The 19,415-nt window shown below is 47.2% G+C and overlaps 1 protein-coding gene and 1 non-coding gene across 2 annotated transcripts; both read right to left on the bottom strand.

Moving 5' to 3' along the window:
- Positions 1 to 16,991: 16,991 nt before the first annotated feature.
- Positions 16,992 to 19,083, bottom strand: tomm20a (translocase of outer mitochondrial membrane 20). The gene is made up of 5 exons (XM_076743205.1): positions 18,894 to 19,083; positions 18,560 to 18,606; positions 18,375 to 18,456; positions 17,918 to 18,060; positions 16,992 to 17,607 (listed from the first exon to the last, which is right to left on the bottom strand). Exons 1-5 carry the CDS (start codon positions 19,012 to 19,014, stop codon positions 17,563 to 17,565), a joined length of 438 nt encoding a protein of 145 aa, XP_076599320.1. The 5' UTR covers positions 19,015 to 19,083; the 3' UTR covers positions 16,992 to 17,562.
- LOC143328708 (small nucleolar RNA SNORA14) lies at positions 17,728 to 17,862 on the bottom strand. The gene has a single exon (XR_013077842.1). It is a non-coding gene; the product is annotated as a small nucleolar RNA SNORA14 (small nucleolar RNA).
- Positions 19,084 to 19,415: the final 332 nt, after the last annotated feature.

Here is a 19,415-nt window from a genome sequence, read left to right as displayed (position 1 = left end):
CCACAAAACAATGCATGCGGGTCAGAGCAGAGCAGCGTTCCCATTATGAAACCGCTCTGTCACAAGACGAGTGCCTCACAGGAATGCTGTTGTGACACATTCACGCTGTTGACACAAGGGTTAAACATTGAACCGCTCACACACACACACACACACACACACTTAAGCTGCCAAAAGGGCGGGAACTGTAACTGCTCCAGTACCGGTCGGTCATCAGTTAGTATTTATCTTTCCACTTTGGTTTGCCGCCTCCGCCGCCACCTCCCAACGGTCGTCAGGTTTATCAAAGGAAAAGTCCTCTCTGTTACTGCAGCCAGGTGCAGCTCTGTGTAATGATTCACACAGCAGACACAATACTCCACAGCAGATTGCCGTGCATGTTTGGAGCTTTGCAGAGGTCACTGGGTGCGCGCGTGTGTGCTGGATGCCATGTGCTGATCTCTGGCTCGGTGCTGGTGCAGAAGGTTCAGCAGGAGTTCAGCACACATTCATTATTCATGCATTTCTGTGTATCGAATGATGGCACCGGGGAGCCTCTTTTCTCTCTGAAAAGGTCCAGGCACTCGAGTGTTCCTCCGCTATTTTCTCCCAGTTGCGTGTTTTTTTCTTTATCAAATGTGGAGGAAGAGAATTGAGCGGAGGTTTATTTATTTATGCTTTCAATGGGGACAGATTTTTTGAAAGTGTTCGGTATTTTTTTCTTGGATTTAGACATTGCCATGTGCGATAAGCACAGGAAGCATATCGGTGTAAGTCGTTACAGAAGGATTTCTTCAGTTTAATGTGTGTTGGCAACGCTTTGAAAAATCCCTGCTTAACAATTCGAGGAAAGCCAAGCCACCTGGAAATCTCATGACTTCCTGAATCTAATTCCAGGCCGAGCTATCAGACTGTCTGACTAGCAGCTTTCATTGGGGGGTGTAAACATTGAATGTCAGGCATGTTTGCTAGAGCCAGTGTTGAATCAGACATTAGTACTCATGTAATGCTGCAGTGAACTCAAACGCCCCGGCAAAGCCCTGATTATATTTTCTCCTTGTCCAACAGATTTATAGCACACTGTGAACTCCAAGTGGAAACTGGCACTGGCTGGACTCTGGACAGGCCTCTACGTACTCTATTCTTGTTGTTTTCAATGCAGTCTGCACTTTGCTCCAACCATATAATAACAGATGTGAAGCTAAGGCTTGCAGTTTTGATAACCTGCAATTGCAATCTGAAATGTGCACAGGGGCAACGAGGCAACAGCAAAACAGAGCAAAGGTATTACACCACCAAGGGAGAACCCAGAGCAAAATCCCCTCTCATGTCACAGCGTGCTGTGTTGGCGGACCGTGACCTCATCCAAAGTTTACACGCAGCCGCCTCATGCTGCTTTGTTATCTTCAAAACTTGCAAACCAGCACATTCCAGTCCTCAGCGGCAACAAAAAATGTCAGCGTGCAGATCCTGCTGCGCTGTGAGAAACACGATAAGCAAATAAATGAGCACCTCACCAAGTGAGCAGCAGCACATTTCAGAAAGTAAAAATACACTGGCAGATACACACACTTTCATAAGCAGGGATGTATATAGGTCAGTTGTGGACTCTGATTGGAGCTTTGCGTGTCTGCTTACTCAGCAGCCTGCATCAAGCTCAGCTCGCTTTCAGTCTTTTTTTAAACAGACCACAGGGTAGTAAATAGCTACGAGGAGGATCACAGCCTTCACAGCTGATTGGCTTGATGCTTGCCTGACATAAACAGGAAGCGGCCGCGCGAGTCAGAGAGGGGAGCGAACAAAGACGGAAGGACCAGAGACAAGCAGAATGTGGTGGCAAGACAAAGAGAGAATGTGTAAAAGCCTGAGGGATTTAGATTTGAGAAGAGAAAAAAAAGGTCTTTCTGTTTGTAGCGTGCCATGTGACTCATGGAGGAATTCAGCCTGTGATTCAGTCCTCTGCATCGTCAGCAGTTTGCAATGATAATGGTGATGATGAGGTGGAGACAAAATGCTGCCACTCATAAGCTGCAATGATATCATAATATTCTGCACCTGCAGTGGTTTTATCTCTCCGCATATTTGCATGTCGTTCTTGTTTTATCTGAATCTTTGTGTCCAGTTTCTTTAACTCTATTAGGGTGTGATAGACCCAACTTGAAATAGCTGCTGTGAATTTAGAAACCAAGCTCCTGTATGTACTTAGACCTCAGAAAAGCACTGAACCTCTAATTGCACACTTCCTTTTCAAGCAAAATATGTGAGACTTCACTTTGGGAAGTTGAAATTAATTTCCATTTTCATTTTTATCAGGCTGAACAACTGAAGCGTACAGTGACAAAAATGATTTCACTTCCCTGTAATTCACCCTTCTGGGTAAACGTTACACAAGTTCCCTTTTTTAAATCCGCTTAAACAGGATATTTGTGTATTTTGTGATAATGTCAACATGATATGCACGTTTAAGAGACTCCTTATCAGCTGTTTATAATCAAACAGCCAGGAATTAGTGATATAAGACGATGGTGATAGATTGTGCTAAATTCATTGTGAAGCCTCTGGTAGCTCTGCGTGCAAAGCACAGGGTTGTTGCATGCCTCTCCGAGGGCTGTGACAGAGCCAAAGCACAGAGTGGAAATAATGAGTGACATATCAGCCCTGCTACCCAAAGAGCTTTTAGAAAAACACCCCTCCTCCCTTCCTCCCCTGTCAACCTACTGTCCCCATGCCTGCCTTTGAAGGTCAGATGAGAAACAAGAGAGAGCACCACCGCCACCTCCGACTGACTGGTTCAAACAGGCCCTGGGAGGAAAGGGGGTGGTGGTGTGTGGGGCGTGGCCCACTGAGCATGCCCAGTAAGGAGGAATGCCTTGCGATGGCAACGCAGTGGGCTCTCCCATCTGCTGATGGAGTGTGCACTTCTCGCCCCGGGCTCTTTTCCATCCAGTCTAGTGAGCAGCCAGATCAATTTACTGTGGAATGAACACAAAGTCAGTGGCTGACACACACACACACACGTATTCACACATTCTTTATGTACGACAGCAGCGGCGACGCAGAGCCCTGCACTGCAGCAGGCAGCTGCACAGACAAGCACGCATAGGAATTTACTCATGCATGCAAAAAAATAGTAAGACTGAGGTTGAATCAAAGGGCTGATATATTATTCAGGGAATCTCCCTCTGTACTCCGGCTGAAGTTTACAATCCCTCATCTTTCAACCTCGCTGCACGCAACACTCCAGACCACGAGAGCCGATCTTGTGGCTGCTTTTCCTCAATTCAAATTCCTGTAACATACTGCTGACTCATCTGATCCTCACAGGCTGAGGTGCCTTCATGATGGTGGTGGTTTTGGGATCAATGGTGCTGACTGACATTTTCATTGTTGAGATGCGTGCTAGTTCATCATCCCTGTTTCGCTAAAATGCCAGAACAAGACACATCATTTCTGGAGAATCATGCCCCCCTCCCCAAAAAAAGACACACACACACACATACAGACACGCAAAGTGAGACCACATGTTTCCCCTCTTATGAATAATTGAGGAGTCCTGTCTTGTGTAGTTGAGCAGGCACTGACTGGGCACCCAGGGTGGCAGTCTGAACTACTGTGACAAAATGGTGTTGCATGAAAAGTGACATTTAAGGCATACTGACGCTAAGGCATATTGTCAGGCTGCTTAATCGGCTGTGTGCGGCAGACCAGCACACTCACACACCGGCTCGAGTAAAACTTCTCAGACGTGAGCTGGTGTGTTCGAGGGACAACTCAGAAAATGTTAATCTCCTCAGCTGAATGCCGACCAAGGTGTGATCCGGTTCTATCGGCTCACTCTTACATTATATGAATAATTGAAACACATTGTGGGGGGGATCTAATGTGTTCTTTTATTTGCAGAGTCACGCCCGTGCTTTCTGATATGCTAATGAAACTCCCCTTGAGTAATTGAGCTGTGCTTTAGAAAATCAGCCCAGGCCTAATGGCGCATTGTCTGGAGGGTGATCAAAAGGCAGCCGAGATGAGGATGAGATGTTCTGCGATGATCCGCGGATGACACTGATAATGAGGCACTTGAAGGAGTTTTCAGGCGTGGCGGACACTGCGGCCGTTTTAGTCACGAACCCACCAAGGAAAGCCATCTAATTTCATTTGCAGATTCCTCTCTCAAATCTCAATCAGATGAGAATTTTTCTGAGTGAGTGAGATGCCCTTCGCAGCTACGTCCTCCGTCTCCCTCCCCCTCTTTGACCCTCAACCCCAAACTATTACGGCCCACTCCAGACTGAGCGCCGCAGCCTCTTTGCCACCCCACCCCTCCTCATCTCTGCCTCTTGCTTTAGGGTTTCTAAATCAGGAACATCTGACATACTCGCCACCTACTCATGTGTCTCTCTCTGCAACTCCCTGTGACCTCGATCCACCCTCTTACACTGGAATATTGTACACACTAATCTTGCTATAATACTTCATAGCAGCCCTATGTTCAAACACAACCCGTGACCACATGTACACACAAATAGTGCCAACAAAAGACAGACAGCTGCAGTTCAAATCTGAGCAGCAGCTGTGTTCCATTGTCTCACCGGGAGCTGACTGACATTTGAAGCCGGCGATGGCTGCCTTTAAACGCTTCTATTCTTTCTCTCGCCTTCCCTCTTATTTGCTCCCACCATCCGTCCCTCTTTGTCCTCCACCGCCAAACACTTCTCATTCCTGTGATGTTTTCTGGTATCGCTGAGGTCTGCCTAGACACCGCAGTGTCTCCGATTCTCACACAGTAACCGGGGAAGCGCAGAATATGCTCCTTATTTGCCTCCCACAGGAGGCAGACACTCAATCCAACCTCTTCACTGTCAAAAAGGCGTTGGAGATATACTTGGCAAGCTGTGTTTTGCCTTGCCTTGCCCCCCCCTCTCCCCCCTTTCTCAGTGTGTGTATGTATGTATCTTTCAAGCCCTTCATTTCCCAGAAAGGAGCCCAGGATTTATGAGTGCATGAGCTGCCGCGAGCGACATCTCCAGAGAAGGATGAGTGTTTCCTGCAAACAGTTGGGAGGGGAGGTGAGGGAGGTGCTGCTGTATGTGTGTGGGTGGACAGCTCCCATAGAAACACTATCCAGTAACACTTGAAAAGCGTCATCAAGGGGAGGTGTGCTGTGTGTGTGTGTGTGTGTGTGTGTGTGTGTGTGTGTGTGTGTGTGTGTGTGTGTGCGTGTGTGTGTGTGCATGGAGGGGGCGTCTTTCTGAGAAAAAGCCCATGAGGCCTGCAGACCTGTGATTGACAGTTACCTCTGCTGATTACTGCCCCTCAGGGACAGACTCTCGACGACAGCTGCTGCTTCAAACTCACCCTGAACCGATGCTAACTTCAGGTTCACTAAATATGTCCAAACCTGAGTTGTCAGCTTAAGCATGGTATCCAAATCCTGCTCTCCATCTTTGTTTCGAGGAACACTTTACAGACATCTGACACGAGAGGACCGCACATTACCTAACAATCCTGCTGAACTGACATGTATTTACACAGTAACCGAGCCCTTCATCACCACTCTGTCTTTATCCTAAGCCATCGGGTGCGGACGTGAGGAGTAAAAGTGACTTCATGGTGAGTTGTGTAAGAGCGTGGGGCGAGGCTTGAAAACCGAGCCATGTGAGGCAAACGAAAGTGCTGATGCACCGAAAAGAGAGCCAGTGTTTCTGGAGGCATGCAGATCCAAAAACCCCCGGCAGAAGTCAGATGTCAGAGAGGACAGACAGGGTCCGGAGTCATTGGGGCTGTGTGGACAGTGCGTGGTAAGGGGCCAGATATGGGTGGGGGGGTTAGGTTTAGAGGGGGGGGGGATCTATTCCAGTAGAGAGAGAAAGGTCACAGTGTAAGCTGATAAAGGCAGGAGGCAGCGCATGGGGCTGCTTCCAGGCCAGCTAGTCAGCTGACGCCTGCAGCTGTGTTTGGAACATCAATATGAGCCTTGTTCAGCACCCCCCCCCCTCTAAAACTCTTTCTCCCTCCCTCTCCTGCTCACTCGGTATCCCCTCTCACCCCTCCTCCTCGTCTCCCCTCACGCTGTTTCCTTTTTTTCCAGCTCTGATTTATGAAAGTAGGGCATGTGCCCATAACTGCTGCATCAAGGCACATGGCTGAGCCTCCAGAGGCACTAAGGCTCTGTTTACATCAGCCCAGACAACTGCACCGCATTGCACAATCGCCACAGGCAAGCTCTGTTATATAAAGATGGGGCCACGCTGGCTCCATTGTTTTTGTTTTTCTCATTCGTCCTGCCTGTGATTCCTGTACTGCACAAATCTGGACGGACACGACGTCCTCTGATCTCTGACATGTCACTTAGCGCAACCTTTAGCCGAGGACTGAATGTGTCAGCTGTGCACAGAGCATTAAATTTCACATTTCCCAGGCTAAAAATTCATCAAGCATATTTGGATCGAGCAGCTTGGGAACCGCTCCAGGAACTTCAATAGCTGTTTTGTTTTGTGGAGTTTGTTGTTTTCAGCTATTTCACTCCGGATTTCGGGGGCTTTGTGTCGGAGGTTTATTGTTGAGAAGTACTGGAGCATGAGAATATTATAACAAAGACAGCGACAAATACAGTGATTTCAGCAGTAAGTGTGTGTCTAAGAGTGTGTGCGTGCTGCTTTGGGAGCGACAATTAATCCCAAATGTAGCACCAAGGCACTTCGTGGCCAGTTTCCATGGTGACAAATCAGACTGCTCAGCCGGCGGAAGCCAGAAAAATGTGGTCTTGATGAGCACGAACAAAAGCATTTGAGCCAGAAGCCAGAGACTACACTGATATGACAGGAAAACTGCATAATCATGTTGAGTATGAGGAAGGAGGTGGAGGCAGATTGAAGGTTGGGTCCAGATTATTCATGGGAGTATCTGAGAGAGTGAGCAGGTCGGAGGAGGAGATAACCTGACGGGCCAGATGGTTTGTTACACAGAACTATCTGGGAAGTCGTCCATGGAAACTGTTTGGAAAAGGGCAGGAACTTTCAAAAAATACTTGGCAGGTGATTGGGTTAACCATCTGTCTCTTGCCATCTATCAAAGGCTAACTTGAACCAATCACATCAACGAACCACATTGACATAGCAGGAGAGCGAAAGTCTTGGCGAAGCCAGAAGAGTGAAAACATGTTTTCCATGGAGAAAAGCCTTCAGTGCCATTCTTTGCTCTCTTTCAGTGAAGAAATACTCTGATATAACTGATGCTATAGCAGCATCTATGCTAACCTCTTTAGGAGCCAGCCTTGTTGTTTTTGAACCAGCAGTCGTGCCGTCATCACACCCAAACCACACTTGTAGCTGAGAGTAGCTCCTCATCAGACACTGATTGGTCCGAATGTTTGTACTTCAGCCACAAGTGCATAGCTTGAATGCTGGCAAGATGGATTCTCACGTCGCGTGATCTCATGAAACACAAATCCAGCTGCCTCGCCAGGTAAAGGAGTTGATGGATGGTAGGAACATACTGCTGTCCTTTGATTATACTGACCCGACACACAGATGGGGTTCTGTGGGTGTAGCCTGTCTATGAAAGAATCCGGGTGGCTGAAAAACACAACCAGCTGCTCTTATCTCAAACCATTAACTCATTAATGGATTACAGGCCACATTTCCGCAGTAGACCCATGAAACCGAGCTCAGGAGTGAGCACAGCGTAACCTTCCCGGTCCGTATGCTCAACCACTGCTGACTCAACAGCGGGCCATTTGCTGCAGCTCCATGCCCGAGCCTCGTGGACTACAAGGACACACAATCATTTATAGCTGAGGGCTTTGGAGCTGGACTGTTTCTGATATTTCTGCCTGCTTGTGAGTCATTACAGGCTGCGAGCTCTGTGTAGTCATGTTATAAGCAGGGTCAGTACGGCCAGACCTCTGCACACACAGCACTACACTCATTACTCCAGACCTCTGTTCATGAAAGGAGCGATCAGAGTTTCCCTGCTGCTGTTTAGTACCGAGCACATCACTCATGTTGCTGGCGTGGCTTATTTTGTTTGTGTGTCTTTTCCAGAGCGTATAGATGGTTTGTGATGCACCCAAGTATTAATATTCTCTGGCAGGAAGGTGCAGAGAGAGAGAGAGAGAGATGAAAAACATCTTATTTTTCAATCCGGAGCTCTAACCCAAATAAAGGCTTTTTTTTTGTTACCCTCAGAGACAGGGTACCCCCCCCCCCCCCCCCATGCTTCCAGTCTTTGTTGCTCGCCGTCTTTGTAAAAGTCCTCGTATCCTCAGCGCTCCCTTCACCCTCTCCCCCTCCCAACGCCCATGCTCCTCTCCTCCACTCTCATAACTCAGCTGTTACTTGGCAACGTGGTCCCAGCTGGACCCAGCATCAGCCACGTTGCCACGGCAACAGAACGCACGCACGCAGACACGGTAAACATGTGTGTTTTTGGAAGCCGGCACTACATGCACCAAAAAAACCCACATGTGTATTCAGCACTGTAACATTCATCAAAGGAGGGGCAAATTAATGAGGGAATAGCTGCCAGTGTAACCTCACACACCTGCAGCATCTTTACATCTGGGCTCATGGTAGAAGAACGGATTTGGAGTTACACAACATGATGTGAGTGTATCCCGTCTGGCTGCATTAATCCACCGCCTCACACTTTCTGTTTTCAGCTCCGATATTAGCCACATCCTGCGTCACCATACATTTAAAAGCCAGGATCCACTCACAGCCCTGATTGTACGGTTCTGGGAAACAAACCGCTTCTCCACGCTCTGGGTAACACTGCATCTGTCGTCATGGCAACCCGATCCATCATCTGCAGGGGGATCAATTGATTCATTATTAACTGAGGCGCAGCCCTCCTTCTCTGCTTCCAGTTCACGTCTACTTACTCTGCCTTCAAGCATCCATTATTGACGTCTGAGCCTGCCCACTCGCTGGGCTGAAGAATAGAGAGCTGTCAAGTCTCCCTCATAGAAATATAACTCAGGTTCTATATCTCCTCTGAAAAACACTGTGTTTGTTGACCAGCGTGAAAGGCACGGTAGAAAATGTAATTTGCACAAGATGCTCTCTTCATTCTGTCACACATCCTAACACAACCAAAAGGATAAACACACACAGCTGACCTAAAATCATCCAGTGGCCATTCCTACATGTGGCAGGAATTGTAAGAGAGGTGGAGGAATGAGGGCACGAGGGTCTTTGTTGTACCGACAAGACGAATTAGCATTAGCTGAAGCTTAAAAAAAGGGAGGGATGAATGTAAGGCGACACACATAGCCTGTTCAAAGCACTGCTTTCTGGAGCAGGGCATTTATAGCTGCAGGGGAAGATAGGCTTTGACGATATCCCCCTGTATTCCAGGCTATCCTCCGTCGTGTGGCTGCACACCTAAGTAAAGCCTGGAGGCACTGGGATGGGTGGGGAGCTCTAGTTTGGAGGAAGAAAAGCTGAGAGAAAAAAAAAAGGAAGACAAATGTATATTATTGGAAAATGTGTGCTAAATGGATGATGTCAGCTGCGGCACTTTGACATTTTAATGTCATCTCTCAGGGAATTACATCATTAGCCCTCTTTCCTGGCCTGGCTCAATGCTGGGAAACCTCCTAATGGATGTCAACAAGCCATCCCTCTGGAAGAATGGAGCAGGGGGGCAGGGGGGGCGTGGAGAGGGAGAGGGTGTGGATGGTGGTGGTGGAGGGAAGGGGGGGGTTGCTTTCACTTAGCTTTTCACTGAGCTACGTGAGCGAGAGGCCTCACACTGAGCGTCATCTGGACTAAAAGCCTACAGTGCATTTCTCTCTACAAGATTAACTCAATCTGTGTTACCGTCCTTATCAGACAAAGTGCAATCATCTGCGAGTTCCACTCTCCACCCGTCCCTCGCCGGTGACCCTAAATGACCCGGCATGTAACGGCCTCACAGTGGACTTGTTTGTTAATTACTTCATGCATTTCTAATTACAGGCACACATTGAGTTGGCAGTGTGCGAGTCTCCACAACGATTGTGCTTCTTTCAATTTGAAAAGCTGTCAGTGTCGCCGCTGCAGCCGCCCAGACATCAGATGCTGTATCCAATAATTGATTCATTAATCATCTACAAGTCCATTAACTTCAAATCGAGTCCAGCAATGTGGGCTTTTTGGGTGAAAATAAATGGTCGAGAACTTATCTGTCTGATTGACTCCCCTGCCCTGTGAAATAATTTATGGAGAGAAACACCTCAAATTAGATAAGGATATTAAAAAAAAGCCTTTTATATGCTAATGAAGTAGTACTGTGGTTTGAAAACAAACACAACAAGTCGCTCATATTGTCGGCAGTAATATCAAATCATCACAGTAGCTGCAAATAGACTCCAAACAAACACGGAGGGAGATCAAGGCTTTAGTGTAAAATAGGTCAGATGGAGGATATTGATGGAGCTCAGCTGAATCTCTAAGCAAACGGGGGATATGTCACTGTGAGCTTGCATGGCACTATGCTGACGTAAATCAACAGTGTGTGGAGGAGAGGACTCAAATCTGACAAAACTGGTGCTGAGGGCTGAAATGTAAGAGATGAATCGGGGAGAAAATTGCAAGAACAGTCGAATGAAATGCATGTAAGTCGATCAGACAGAGAGAATAGACTAACAACTGCTTTCTTCAGCAACTGCTCTCATCATATTGATGGCGCATTCAGCTGCATGGTGGATCATCTCAGTCTTGAAGAGGATTTGGTGGCAAGTGAAAAGCTGAAGGATAGGAAAGAGTGGCGTGGCTCTGCGGCTTAGGTTCACTGAACAATCGCAAGGCTGACCGGTATTTCAAAGGGATTGTGGGGGGGGGGGGGGGAAATCATATTTCCCGAAGGACACAAAAGGAGCTTCAGTGGTAGTGTGAGAATCAGACGTTGCGTACGACGTGGCTCTATTCTCCCCTGTAACCCTCTTGAGGACTTTCATTTGAGAGTCAAAGCCCGACTCGCCGTTATTATCTCACTGACTATGAGCCTGTAATCTCCCTCCCCAGTTCATTGAGAAAAGCAGATTTGACGTGACAAATCCAGAGCCCCACATGACAAATAAGTCAGGAATTTGCTGTGATAAGTACCACTCGCTTTATGGCGCGGCTCCCTCGTAGACTGGAAATGGGGGGATATCTGTGTCACTCCATTTTCTGCGTTCTGCTCTCACTCCTGTTGAGACATGAATTCACATCAAAGCATGACCCAGAAAGAGCCACGACTGGCCAGGCTGGTGATCAGATCGATTCTTTTGTCTTTCTCTATGGCATCTCCTAACTTTCAAGCTGAACGTTGTGAGACAAGAATACACGAACAACGCAAGCTGCGCTATTCAATATATGAGGGGGCCCATCACTATTCATAGAGCCTAGAAAAGCAACCAGTGCTTCCTGTCCCCTGTGCAAAGTTAAGTTACTGTACTGTCATCTCGAAGCATGCACACACACACACACACACACACACACACACACACACACACACACACGCATCCATATGTAGACTGAAGGTGGTTACATAAACAACAGAAATGTAAACTTGTGCATGCACTGCCTGTCGTAAAAATAGTGTGCATGAATGAATAACATTAAACGAGTGGGGCAGATAAGCTACCCCCTTATGTGCTCGCCTCAGATTCAAATTTAGCTTTGCGTAGGGAATTGATGAGACACAGAGCTCAAAGCCAAAGTCTTCAAAGACCACGGTTACACAAGATGCAAGGCGTCAAACCCACTTTGTAGTTCTCGGGTGAACGAGTGGGTTGCAGCTGCCGAGCTGCGCAGGGTGATACGGCAACAGAGTTCTGCGAGCCCAAGAAAATATAATAAAATACAAAGTTACACCAAGGTTACATTTCGTGTAAAGGAGAACAGGAGTGATCTTTTTTTTTCTTCTTTTTTAGATGATTGTAGTGTGGGAGTTGGGGTTGCTCTATCATGTTTCAAGGTTAAGGTCCCCTTTGTCGTTGCCATAAAACATAGCAGGTGTGGGAGAAAGAAAGGAGCGGGAACGGCGAGGGAGAGCGAGAAGAGAATGACATGGAGAGATAAGGAGAGAAATAAAGAGCCGATGGTATAAAAGTGCAAATGAACAGTTTCATCACACTCAAACGGCGGTATGCTGAGGGAGGGGAGCCATAAAGGAATAGTTTGACATTTCTGGAAACACAGTTATTTGCTTTCTTGCCAAAAGTTAGATGAGCCGATCAATAGCACTCTTGCAAACGAACATGAAGCTACGGCCAGCAGCAATTAGCGTAGCATAAAGACTGGAAAGAGGCTCTGTGCAAAGACAGCAACATCCGCCTCCTAGCAGGACGGGAGATTGTAGCTTGGGTTCACGTGAAGGAACACAGATCAGAGAGGAAAACAGACACTAGAGTCCAGCACACAACTTCCATAAGAAATAGTGAATTGCCATATCCACACGTGACAATATCACATGTTAATCTGTGATCTGAACTGTCTGTTCAGACAGAACATGAATTTTAGAGGAGGTGCCGTTGTATACAAAGAAAATGGAAAGACGGGATTGGATGCAAATTTGCCCCATGAATTCAAGCATCCGCACAAGCTATGTTTCAACACAATACACACTAATGACCTCACGCTCAAATCTGCACAAACAGTGCCAGGTGCTTCACCTTCTGTCTGAACACACCTTCAGAGGTTAGCTAGGATGGATAGCTGCTTCCAGTCTTTATGCTAACCTAAGCAAGCCTGCTGCAGCTCAAATCCTGAAAGTGAATAAGCATGTGTCCCAAAATGTTGAACTTCTCATTTAAAAAGAGCGTTTAAGCCTCGACTAGTATATAGAGATTAGTTTGAGATGAATCTGACTATCGTCCTGTCCTGCAACTGGAGGACTGGTTTCCAGTTTCCTTGCTCCTCCTGAGACACTATTTGAATCCCCACCAGCCCCAGGCCTGTTCTGACATAGCATTTCACATTGCCACATTATTATTAATATTGCATTATTAATGGCAGTCTGCAGGAGCAAACTATTTGTCTTGGTAAAACTAGAGGATAGAGCGGAAGTAGAGGATTGCTACATTCTTGCGGAGGCCCCACATTCCCCAGAGCACCGCAACAGGGTTGTTGTAGCTCCTACAGTTCCTCCTGTGGGTCCCTCCCTGCACCCACGCCCCCCTCCAGCCCCCATCTTCCTGTGCAGCAGCATGGCCGCTCAAGCCTTCCCTTCCCTGTTCTTAGCTCGGTCAAGCTCCAGCTCCCTTTACCCCGCAGCTCCAAATACATTATTTACACTTTCCTCCCCTCCCCTCAGCTCAGCTCAAAAGAATCAGGGCAGAGGGAAATAACACCACTGTATAACCTCCCCCCTCTCCCCCATGCACTGACACACACACTGCACACACAAGCTCTACCCTCCCTCCACCAGCACCACCCCACCTGCTCGCTCTTTTCTCACTCTGCGGGATGAAAATACAGCACAGGGCTGGGCTGCGACAATGGGAAACTGTGAGGCCCCAGCCCTCCCATTAATCCCCTCTGACATGCCTCCCGAGGGCAGGGATTTGCTACAAGTCAATGCAGGAGACCTACAGTATGCAAAACAAGCCTGTCTGACTCTCTCATGATTTTCAAAGCCACTGCACTGCACTGCCTGTGAGACAGGAAGGCAGATCAGAGGGGGGGGATAACTGTGCACAGTCTGCTTAGTTAACCCTTTCCTCACCCTCATGTTCAGCGTGTGTGTCACTTCCCTCTTCTAGTTTCACTCTGCACAGATAATGCTGATGACAGATGACAGGATGAGAACCGATGCTGAGCGATTTTTTTTTTTTTCTCCCATTCAGCTCTGCTGCTGTTATCCTCTTTGTCTCCCTTCATGACTAATTCAGCCCCTAGACAAGCTTGTAACCAGACCAAAACATGAAAACCACCCAACGTAAACAGGAATTCACAAATCATGTGATGTACTCTGTGTCTCAGGCGGAGTGGTGCTATTGAATGCCTGCCTTATCGGGCATCAAGTGATGAGGGGATAGATGGAGGCTGGGGGGCAGGATGGGGGGGCCGGATGACATTAGAGAGAGGCATTCAGGCTGGGTGGGTGCCGGGGGTGGGGAGGTGGGGTGCTGTCCACACCCTGCAGCTCACACTCACAGGGAATGTAAACAACAGAGCTGAATAGACAGGCTGGGGCTGCACATGGAGGAAGGGCAGCAGAAGAAGTTAAATTACCACGCGGAGAGAAACGGAAAAACAGATGACACTCAGGCAGTGCCGCACAGAGGAAGAGAAATCTGCCAGGATTTGTAGCCTGCTTTAGATTCACGTGATCGGCTCCGCTGCTGCCTCCCCTCCCGCCTCACCCACCCCCTCTTTTTTTCCACCCATCCTCAGACCCTTTGAGATGGAAAAATGGGTCATCTGTGTGGAAGTTAATATTCTGAGCACGTACAGTGCTGCTTTATTTTAAGGACGTGCCTTGGAAAAATTTCTCCTCTTCTCTCCCTCACTGGTGAATGACACAGAGAAGGCGCTGGGTAATTAATATACCGTGTTGCTGCTGTGCACACAAGTGGCAGTGCAGGAGAGAGCAGCAGTCTTTATTATAGCTGCTGGCACAGCCTGGACATGTCTCATATTTCTCCCCAGCCTGGCCTCTCCATGACAGCGTACAGTAGGCTGCAGACTCTGGCACCACAGCCATGACATCAGCAACAGGGCACAGACAGCGTGACTCTGAGCGTGATCGGCCAGAGGGAAAACATGTTCCAAAACACAGACACGGGCCTCTGCGGACGCCTCTGCCCAACATACGATCAGCAAGCTACGGGCAGCAAATGCCTCCCTGCTCGGAGGCAACACTCAGAGGATCTCGAACGTAGACTGCTGCTTTGCAGAGCTACGTGAAGCTGCCATAGCAACCTCTTACAACAGAGTTATTTCTGGCTGCCTTAAAACTCCCAAACACAGCTGCTCCTACAGATACCCAATCTGTGTATGTATGGCACTCAGCATACAGAGCAGCAATCAAGCTCTGACATTCAAAGTCACAAACTGGAATAACACTGCAAAGGTAATTACTGCGGTGAATAATTTGCTGACAGGATTTCTAGTAATGAGTCGTGGAGCTGAGGTGATTACAATATTCCCAATGCAGCGTTTGACATACGATCAGAATCCATGCAAACAAATTACAGCGGCAGTCAGACTGCTTTGGTCCTCGCTGCTTACAGCCCGTCTACGCCTAATCCTGGGATTTTAATGTTGCCTTCAATAACAGTTTATTTCCCTGCACCTGTAATGAAGGAACAGGGTGCATCTGTCATCGTGAGCTCATTAGAAGAAAGCATTACAAACTGTTCAAAAATCACCCCTCCCGAGCACATGGTCTCCGTGCTGCAGGCACAGCCATTGTTATTGCTGTCAAGTGGAACTGTTATGCTCTAAGCGCTCTCCATTCAGCTCTCCTTCAGCGGAACGCCGTCCAGGCCCGCAGACACTGCCTGGAGCAACAGTTCCCCCTACTGCACGAGAAGAGGGACTTTCTTTATTTTTCCCTCTTCCTTCGCCTGCCCTGCTACATCAGATATGAAGAGCTGACTCATAATCCGTTCGCGCAGGCTCAAATAGAGCAGGAATGCAATTAAAATAATGACGTTTAATTGAAAGGAGCGCAACAAACGCCTCGTCGATTGCATTAACGTTCTGCTCGGATGGAGGACGACGAGCAGGCCTTGTTTTAGATAAAAACCAAAGATTTGCTGTGTCATCCTGAAATCAAACACAGTGTCACGGCCTTATGTCAAGGCCTGTTTCACTTGGTTTACTTTATGATGGCGTGCTGTCTCTGCAGGCTGGTCTGGTATCCTTCAATGACCCCTCAGCTCTCTCCAGCCTGCAGGGGACAGAGTACGTGGCCAGCAGCTGACTGTTTATTTACAGGAGAAGCAGGCCAGTGGTGCTGTGTGTGTGTGGACGGGGTCTCAACCTGCTCCTACCCCCAGCGCCAGCAGCAGCCCACAGCTCCGGCTTGACCTCCAATACAGTCTGTTATTTTTCTCCTCTGCCTCCCCAAAGGACAGATTAACAACGAGTCACTTCTTCTGCACGCACACACACACACACACGCACACACACACACACACACACACACACACACACACACACACACACACACACACACACACACACAGGGCCAGACGACTCTGCGGGCCTCTTGACAGGCTTCTCCTTTTCCACCAAATGGCAAAATAGCAGGAGTGCTGAAGAAAGGACTGCAGCACGAGCACACGAGTTCATGGAAAATGGAACACTGTCTGCCATTTAGTCTTCACTCGACATTTCTGGGCCGCCGTTCAATTTTCATTTCTCATTCCTAATGTAGAAAAACTATTTTCCCCCGCTCTCGTTTCCTGGCAACCTCAAGGCCTCGGCTGCTCTGGCCAGGGCCCTTAGAAAAACAGCTGCAGACAGGGATAAAAATAATTACAGCTCTATTTGTCTTCCAAGAGACACACTTTCAACCCACTCCCTTCCCCTACGAGCTGCTCCACTTTCGCTCTCCTGCACACACAATAAAACCATTCACAATATGGAGACATGGTGGCTCACACGAGCTCATACTGTATGTTTCACCTTGCTGGTTGGAGATAGAAACGCTGCACGCTCAAGATGGCAATCCAGCCTCGTTCTGGCAGTGTCTGTATTTTATTACGCAGTGCCAAGGATTCATGAACACATCGAACGTCAGGACTCAAGGGTTTTTTTGTTTTTTTTTTCATTGTGTGGATCCCATCAATTCAGCCCTGTTAGATTGCATTACCTTCTTTCATGCTCCTTAACATAGTTTTTCAGTATCATCTTTATTAAATCATGAGAAATATTCGCCCTTGACTTATGCACTAGACGCTCATTCAGCAAAATGACGCTCCAGTTAAAAACTACACACATTAAATATTTCCCAAAGTGTAAATGCTTCAAATTTTTCTGTGCATTGCTACTGCCATCTACTGGCAACTGCAAACTCAGAGACCCAAAGTGTGTTTTCATGATTTATTTTAGGATTTTACACACAAAAATACATCCAGATATATAATAGACTGGAATATAAAAATAACATTTAACTGATAGTGAAATATTCCACCAACAACTAGTGAAGGCACTCACACAGATTTCACATGTACATGTCAATTGCACAGCAATATGTAACAAATCATTTACATATCTGTTTTTTTTATTTTGCACATATCAGCAACCCCCCAGAAAAAACAAAAACAACAAGAAATAATTACTTTTGAGGTAAATAAATAGAATAAACAGATGAGCAGAAAACATGAGATCTGGTGGAAGAAAGATTAGAAAGATGGAATGTATTTAAAACATTTCCCAGAAACCTCGAGGACGTTCTTTAACATTGGAGTGTCATGATTGAGGGGGGGGTGTTTGTCATCATCATGTCCAAAGGTTGAGCTCTTTAATCATCGGGCTCGCGACTCTCTCACTCACACACACACTGTATTCACATTTACTAAACAGTGCACAAACACCAGTGTCTGAAATCTTCACGGAAAAGGAAGATTTCCATCTCACATGTGCATTCATTCATTCATTCATTCATTCATTCCACGTCATCTTCTGTTAAAGTCTGAGAGCTGATGAGTCGCTGAAAAACAGAGGAAAATATCATTGAGACGCTGCAGAACAGCCAAACTTATGTAAAATTATTCACTCTCTTGAACTACACAGAAAATTAACAACCAGTTGTGCTTTGAAAAGTTAGCATTTCTGTCTTAGAGGTGAAATAACTGAGAGCTACTGACACAAGGCTCTCAGCTTTGGATGATTCTAAGGTTGATCTTGCACCCTTTCTTGTCCCAGAGACCACAAATGGCAACTGGGGGGTTTACTAAGGATGCTCCGCAAGAAAAACATCACACTGAAGCGTTACGTGTGGAGGTGCAGGGAACCCTCACCTGGCTGATGGTGGGCAGTTTGGTGAGCAGCATTTGGAAGACGGGAGGTGGCAGCGTCTGCTGGAGCACCTGGAGCAGCTGCTGAGGCTGACCGCATACCGCAATGGCATTAGTGAGGTGGTCCACACCTTTCTCGAATTCACCTGAGTTTGGGTTAGAAAAAGGTTCAGACATCCACGCAGACATGAGGAAGCAGGTCAGCAAGTTAAGAAGAGAGGTCAGGTTGGTTGCCAATCGAAAACTTGTATAGATTACAAAATATTCCACTAGAAGCACTAAAGCACAGGGCGACATGTGCTGCAGAGGTTGTGTCACTGAATGGTTCACATCTCTAGTATTTGCTAGTAACAGCACAGGGCTCTCTGAGCTTTCCATGGTGTATTCTAAACGAGTGTATAATGTACATGATCTCACATATTCTATGTCTGAATGAACAGTGATCAAACACGTGGCTGACCTTGAGACAGGAGCTCCTCTCCCAACTGGATTTCCTCCAGAAAGAATTTCTGAACAGCTTCCGCGTCCTTCAAATCAGGCAGCTTCAAAGTCAACAGACAAGAATCAGAAAGGCACATTTAGGCCCATTAGGCCCCAGTAAGCCACAGAACATTGTCTGAAATGCATGCTTTCACTTCGTGTTACCTTTGCCAGTCCAGACTTCTCGCTAGAAGCATTCTGCCTTCTTCTTCCTGCGAGACAAAAGTGGCTTTAGACGTTGTTCGCTTTGCTCATCTACAACTCGAGAAACACGTGGTTTGAAGTTAAGCTCTTAGCTGCAGCATGTTTCTTCCACAAGTTATCTAACAATCAAATGCTAATACTCTCTACGACATGCGGAATTGCATGGGGAAAGTGTATAGCGTTATTTCTAGTCAGACTGTTTTTTGATACCGCGCACTTATGGTTTGCCTGTTACATGGAAAAGTCGCCACGAGTTGGGCGAACTTCTTGTGTTTCCTCCAGCTCAAACACTTACGTTCACGTAGCTTTTCCTTGAAGCGAGGGTCACTCCGTCGCTTTCTGTCGAAATAAATGCAGTATGCGACAAAAAGGACCCCGCACACTCCGGCAATTGCCGCGCTCTTACCGCCCATCATATCCGAAACTACTCATGGGCACCGCACACCACTAGCTGACCAGCAGCTAGCACGCTGCTAAGGAAGTCCGGAGCGGAAGTACGTAAATCGTGACGCAAGGCGTAAAGCAGACGGTACAAGCGTGACATACACTACATTAATAAAATGAAAATTTTGACGGGTAAATATAACCAAACTCCTCCTCCACTCATATACTACAATAATTTAACAACTCAATATTAACGAAAAGCTGCAAACTTGACATGTTTGTCCTCGGTAGTCGCTCATTAATGGATATCTAATGTTTTCTTGGATCCACAGTAACAGCAGTGGGAGCTGTTGAGATGCTTGGTGATCAGGGGTCAAAGAAACGTTGCCGGATTCAGATCGTTTACCTCTAGGCTGGATTAGCCACTGAGCAA

Source organism: Chaetodon auriga, chromosome 11 (genome assembly GCF_051107435.1).
Source record: "Chaetodon auriga isolate fChaAug3 chromosome 11, fChaAug3.hap1, whole genome shotgun sequence".
Lineage (NCBI taxonomy): Eukaryota > Metazoa > Chordata > Actinopteri > Chaetodontiformes > Chaetodontidae > Chaetodon > Chaetodon auriga.
The sequence above is the reverse complement of the archived record's forward strand: the minus strand, read 5'-3'. Positions and strand labels throughout refer to the sequence as shown.

Bases quoted from the DNA above. Each gene is read 5' to 3' on its own strand.
- tomm20a (XM_076743205.1), bottom strand. From the start codon at position 19,014: ATGATGGGCGGTAAGAGCGCGGCAATTGCCGGAGTGTGCGGGGTCCTT. The intron at 18,607-18,893 runs GTAAGTGTTTGA...TTTGTCTCGCAG, and splicing joins CAAGGAAAAGCTACGTGAAC to GAAGAAGAAGGCAGAATGCT. The intron at 18,457-18,559 runs GTAACACGAAGT...TTGACTTTGAAG, and splicing joins AGAAGTCTGGACTGGCAAAG to CTGCCTGATTTGAAGGACGC.